Genomic DNA, 6623 nt, shown 5'->3' with positions numbered 1-6623 from the left:
GTGTCTAACTTACTGCGGAGATTTTAAGAGGAGATAGCTGATAGCTGAAAATGCCGTCAGAACCTTGCAAAACGCGTAACAAATGTACACCTACACCAGTCCTGCTCAGTGCAATCTCAATATACGAAGGTGGGCAATTCCCCGGCTAACTTCCGGCTTCCTCTAAAACCACGGGTTAGACAATTCACCCAAATAGTAAGCGACAATCAGATCTGCGCATGCTCTGCTGGTGGACAGCGCCCCTCCTGCTCCTAGTTGGAAGTCCCGGTTTGTTTAGTAAATTACGACAGTCGTAAACTGAGATTTTGTGACGGCTTCCCAACTTTACGACAGCCACTATGGCGGCTGCCGGTGGCGGGTTTGAAAGTGCGAGAGTCGTCGACGAGCGTAAAGAACAGACTCGGATTTCCAGGACCGAGGTGTTGGGACAGGTACCTCTGTTTGGGGGCTTCGTGAACCATTTAGAATTGAGAGAGTGGAGGCTTTCTGGGAGCCAGGCCCCTGGTTCTCCTGCCTCCCCGCAGCCTTAGTATCTCACCTTACCTGGTTGTGTGGGGGTAAATGTCTCTCTTTGGAATGTCCGCAAATTCTTGGGTATCTTCTGCCTCCTAGATGCTCTGGCAGGCTCCAGTTGCTCATACTCTTTTCAGTAAGACTTGTTTATTTCCTCTGAATTTCCTTATCCTTTAAATAATACATTCTTGACATTTCTATCACCTGATACCTGAGCTGCGCACTTTCGAAGAACTCCGCCACTTAAAACGACTCTCTGCGTTCTATATAGCCTCAATCCTCGCTCTTGCTATATCTGAAATGAAATTTTCCGTTTCCAGGAACACATGTAAGCCTTGTCAGAGTAGACCTTTTCATTCTCCTTTTAAACTATTTACATCAGTTATTGGCTTATTGTAAATACTTACTGATGCAAACAAGGATTGAGACAAGAGACCCAGAGAATTCAGCACTTCGAAAAAGGTTGAGAAGCATTCTGTTTCTCATTAAGATTGAGATAGGGTAGAGGTAACATAAAGAATGCAGGAAGTAAACTGTACTACTGAATTATCTGACAAGATGTAAGAAGTGTGGCAATGAAGGGGAAAAGTTGTAGTTGGAGAGCAATGTAAGGTGAAACAAGTGATAGATTTTGTTTTAAGCTGGAACAGTTTAAAGCGAGTTTAAATGCAGACGAGAAGGAGCCGGTATAGGAGACAGGAAGGAGAAGGTGTACCGACTACAGCCAGATTTACAGGGGAAGAGAGGGCAATAAGTCTTAGGTGAAAGGTTGGTGGTGTTCCCTGATTTCAGTATATGTAATATATGTGTATAATAAATATCCTTCATCCTTGTCTCTGATATTTCAGGCAGTTTTTGGAGAGAGTAGGGTTTGTGATAAATTGTATAGTAGAGCTACGTACAGAGGTTTGAGAAGGATCAACCCCAGCTTTGAAATTTGGGGACAGAATGTAAAGGCAGGAACAACTTCCTAGAAATATCTTACTTTATTTGACTGTTGTTGAAAGATGAATAAAAATTAGCAATATAATCATTTGCTTTTAGAAAGGTGATTCTTCCTGAAGCATTTTGGGGGTGTTGGTAGAGGGGTTTGGGCACTGCAGACTGAAGGTGTGGAGGTCAGTCCCCAAACAGTTACAAAAGTGTCAGGCAGTATCAGTGGAATAGTGAAGGGAAAAGAGATTCAAGTCATGTTTGAGGTAGGGAGCTTAGGGAGAGGGAAGGGTCTACCATAGGTCCCCGGATTCTGTCTGATTGGTGGCTCATTTCACTAGAGATTGGTAATTGGTAATGCAATTGGTAATGTGGAAGGAGAGTTTTTTTTGTTTAAATCTTTCTTACACTTTGGTAGAAGCAAATTCCTGGTAAGCCTTATATGAAAGAGGGAGAAGTTTTTGTTTTGCTTTTTTGTGAAAGGCAAGTGGATCAATTGTTAATTTTTCTTTTTTCACTGTTTTAGGCTAAAGCCAATTTTGAAAAGGAAGAAAGACGTAAAGAACTTAAACGACTTTGGGGTAAGGAAACATGGATGCTACCTGATGTGAATAAGCGAGTTGAACAGATCTCACAGGTGAATACTAACAGGCTTACTTGATGTAAGCTTATCTGTCTTTTTTTTTCTTTTTGTACTTATTCAAGTTAATATTGGAGGAGTAACTTTATAGACTATTTTTGCAAGTTACAGAATGAATATCACATAGTTGGCATTACTGAATATTTTCTCTCTCTGGCCAAATAATATTTTGGACATAATGACATTGGAAAGATTTTGTTAGTTGAGTTGGCTGGTAGAAAGCTTAGCTTCAAATTTCTAGCCCACTTGTGGCAAGTTTATGGATCTAAAAAGTTATGCGTTTTTAGCTTAATGTCATGCTTTTGTTTCTTTTTCTTTTTTTTTTTAGGGGGGTTGTCTCAATCCTTGTTTTCTTTTCCTACAGTTTATGCTATCTTGTTACATTTTATGTGGCTAGTAATCTTCTATAAATTCTTTTGGGCCTATTGAAGGAGATACACGTGTATGTCTGGGCATATATGTGTTTATTTGATTATATCTGTCTGTCAATGTATCTACAAATAAAACTTCCTTCATTTTTCTAACAAATTTTAGCTATATGATTTATTAGTAGTGGCATATATTATAGAAGTATGGTAAAGTTTCTTAGAAGAAATTATTTATTTAGTCATATTCCTTGTCTCCTTTCATGAAAGATTTAAAGTTTTTTGGAATATAGAGCTTTCTTTTCCTCAAAATACTTCCTTTTAAAGTAAGCTAAACTAAATTCTTACCTCTTCGACATGATTATTTATAGGAACACTCTGTGAAGAAAAAGAAGAAAAAAGACAAGCATTCAAGAAAAGTAAAAAAAGAGAAGAAAAAAAAGAGCAAGAAACAAAAGTGTGAAAAAAACGAGTCAACTGACAGTTCATCAGTAAGTATGCACTAAAACTAACCAAAGCAGCTACTTGAGAAAATTGTATTTAGAGGAACAACATATAGGAACCTAAAATATATATGAGAACTTAGATAATATTATTAGTTAGGATATGAAAATGCCTGGGAGACATCTACCTGGAGATGTCCAGGAAATGGTAGAAATATGGATCTTAGGTTATAGATAAAGGTAAGAGGACGGAGATACATTTTGAGAATCATTGCTCATTGAAGCCATTAGAATGGATGAATTGCCTAGGGTAATTGAAAAGAAAGAAGAATACCAATACTGAGGAGCCAGACAGAAAATAAAGGATATTAAGTAGAAGTAGTTGGAAAATTAGGAGAAGCAGGAAAGAGTAGTACTGTAAAATAAGGGAAAAGAGTGCCAAGATAATTCAGAGTCTGTTACTTCTGTTTGCTTTTCATAGAAATTAACATTTAAGTCTTTAAAATAGGTTGTATTTATATATTTATCTTTGGGACAAAAAGGAAGAGAATGCTAGGTCTGCTGTGTCTCTAGCCAGGTCTGGGATGAGAGGACTCACAGAGGATAGGAATGCAGGCCAAACCCTCATGCTTATTTTCAGGAAGAGAAAGGTATGTTGTGCTTAGTGAGTGATGAGCTAGAGATGTTTAGGGATAATTGGACTCATAGGTACGATCTTCAGAGGATTATACTCTCAGTTGAATCATCATGTTTGACAATCTGGCCTTCTTGTAGTTTCAGAAATTAAATTTTTGGCAGTATACCCTGAGATGATAATTGGCTCATGAAAGCCTATCTTATTTGAGAACGCAGTATCTTAATTCATAGTGAGAAATACACCTGGATAGTTCTATTGACTATCCAGCATGTTTTGTAATGGTAGGAATATTATATAGAAAAAAAATTTTTTTGGAATATAACTCAGCGCAAAGGGAGTTAGAAAATCTTAATGAGAAAAGAAGATAGAGGTACTTTTTCCACAATTGTAGGATTGAGTTGCTGACCCCATTGAGAATCTGATAAAAGTGATCTTTTCTTCAAAAAGAAATTTATATACAAAGTTGTTTATTTCAGGGGAGTTTGTAAAACTCCCAGGAGTTTACACAAGGATCACAGGTTAAGAATCCTCATCCCATGGGGATATATCTGCCAGGGCCACTAAACATTTATATCATTTGATTGAGGGCACTTGCTTCCCTTTATTAGAGACACACTGTCCTGTTCTTTGTTGTTCTTGTTGCTATTGCTGTTCTTCTCTGCAACATACATAAGTCTTTTTGTTGCAACATATAGCATGTACATTTATACATACCTATTAAGTTGTATAACATATACCTTAGAGTAGTTTGAATGAATGCTCAGTGCCCACATCACATTGAGGTTGACTGAAGAAGAACAGAGAAACTTATACTGACAGTGAAGGGTAGGAAAGACAGAATGATAGCTAGGGGAATCAGGTTGGTTGGGAGGTCTTTTTGAGAAAATGTTTTTAGGAAGAGAGGGATAAATATTGCTGAGGAGAATGCTAAGTTTGGGTGAGCAAGCTTCCAGGGGAAGGGGTAAGCTTAGATGGGAAGTAGGATCACCTTCTCTTTTGAGTTAGAGGGAAGTAGTAAAGATGTATACAAATACAGATAAATAAGGAGGAGGTGGCAGATAAATAAGAAGGGGAGCAGATTATTGATGATGTCTCTGTTTCCTTTGTGAAGTAGAAGGTAAAATCATCATCTGAGATGACAGCTTGGGAGTAGAAGTAGGATGGAGGGATTGAGGAAATAGTATAGATTTGAAACAACTTTGCTTAGGTAATAAAAGAAGCAAATGAATTGTTGGGAACCATTGAGGATCCATGTGAGGCTGGAAAGCATATCTTGACTGTCAAGGTTTCTATTTTTTTTTCTTTTAACTTTTAAAATGAGCTTTACTGAGGTATAATTTATATATAATAAAATAATCCTATATTAATTGTACTATTTAATGAATATACCTTTTTAACTCTGTCAGTTAAGATAGCATTTCCATTCCCCATAAAGTTCTTCATGGCTCTTTGCAATCAATTCCTCCTCACCCTCTCTCCTCCTCCACTCTGGGATTGGGCAGGCGTAGATCTGCTTTAGCACACTATAGATTAATTTTCGCTGTTCTAGAATTTCATATGAATATTCATATATGGTTGACTCTTGAACAACACGGGTTTGGACTGCACAGGTCCATTTGTACGTGGATCCTTTTCGAGGAATATGTACTATAGTACTGCACGATCTACAGTTGGTTAGTTGAATCTGTGGATGTGGAACCATAGATGTGGATGGCCAACTGTAAAGTTACACGTGGATTTTCCACTGCACGGAGGATCAGCACCCCTAACCCCCACATTGTTCAAGGGTCAACTGTAATATGATCCTTTTTGTGTCGGGCTTCTTTGGCTTTACATAATGTTTTTGCAACTCACGTAATTGCATGTAACAGTATTTCCTTTCTCTTTATTGCTATATTCCAGTGTATGAATATACCATAATTTGCTTATCTGTCTTATCTGTTCAAAGTCATTTGGGTGGTTTTTTAGTTTGCGCTAGTATGAATAAAGCTACTGTGAATGTTTGTGTACAAGTCATTTGGTGGACATGTTTTTCTCTTGGAAGAATGCCATAGTTTTCCAAAGTGTTTGGACCATTTTACACTCCTACCAGCAATATATGAGAATTCCAGTTATTCTACATCTATGCAAGCACTTGGCGTTTTCAGCCTTTGTACTTTTTTGACCATCCTACTATGTGTAGTAATATTTCATGTGATATTTCCTTGAACACCAGTGATGTAGAACATTACTTTAAGTCTTTATTGGCCATTCCGTTTTCTTTTATGAAGTCCAATTTATTATTTTCTTTTATCATTAACTTTTCGTAGTTACTGCTTTTGTTGTCCTAATTTTTGCACATCTCAAGGTTGTGAAGATTTTCTCCTGTGTTTTTTTCAAGAAGTTTTGTAGCTTTGGCTTTTTCATTTATCAGCGATTCATTTTGAGTTAATTTTTGCTTATGGTATGTAGTAAGTGTCAAATTTTAGTTTTTCCACGTGGATTTCCACTTGTTCCAGCATCATTTGTTGAGAAGGCTAACCTTTCTCTGTTGAATTACTTAGGCTCCTTTGTTTTAAATACAATTGAGCATATATATTTGGGGGTTAATTACTAGACTCTGTTCTGTTCCCTTGGCTTGTATGTCTCTCCTTGGCCAGTAAATAAACTGTTGTAATTACTGCAAGTTTAGGGTAACTCTTGGAATAAGGTAGTGTAAGTTCTATGATTTTGTTCTTTTTGAAAATTGTTTGCTACTCTAAGTTCTATGCATTTTTAAAATAAATTTTAGAATCAGCCTATCACTTGCAACAAAAGTATGTACTGATATTTTGATTGGAATTGTTTTGCATCAATAGATCAATTTTAGGAGAATTAATATCTTAAAATAGAGAGTCTTCCAACCCATCATGCATGTGGTATATCTCTCCATCTCTTTAAGTCTTCTTTAATTTCTCTCACAGTGTTCTGGAATTTTCAGTGTAGAGGTCTTACTATCATCTTTTGTTATATTTTTAATATTTTATTTTCTTGGGGTGCTGTTGGAAATGGAATTAAAAAAATAAATTTTATTTTTTGTGTCTTTGCAGCTAGCATATATGTTTACAGTGGAT

The 6623-nt window shown here is 36.7% G+C and overlaps 1 protein-coding gene across 1 annotated transcript in view; it reads left to right on the top strand.

Moving 5' to 3' along the window:
- Nucleotides 1-332: 332 nt before the first annotated feature.
- The window catches only part of CWF19L2 (CWF19 like cell cycle control factor 2), a 192226-nt gene continuing 185935 nt past the window's right edge, over nt 333-6623 (top strand). The window contains exons 1-3 of the mRNA XM_007455881.1: nt 333-431; nt 1973-2083; nt 2823-2942. Of these exons, the coding sequence (XP_007455943.1) occupies nt 339-431; nt 1973-2083; nt 2823-2942 (324 nt within the window). The 5' untranslated portion in view covers nt 333-338. The remainder of the gene's footprint in view (nt 432-1972; nt 2084-2822; nt 2943-6623) is intronic.

The sequence above is a fragment of the Lipotes vexillifer genome, unplaced genomic scaffold (genome assembly GCF_000442215.2).
Source record: "Lipotes vexillifer unplaced genomic scaffold, Lipotes_vexillifer_v1.1 scaffold1581, whole genome shotgun sequence".
Lineage (NCBI taxonomy): Eukaryota > Metazoa > Chordata > Mammalia > Artiodactyla > Lipotidae > Lipotes > Lipotes vexillifer.
The sequence above is the reverse complement of the archived record's forward strand: the minus strand, read 5'-3'. Positions and strand labels throughout refer to the sequence as shown.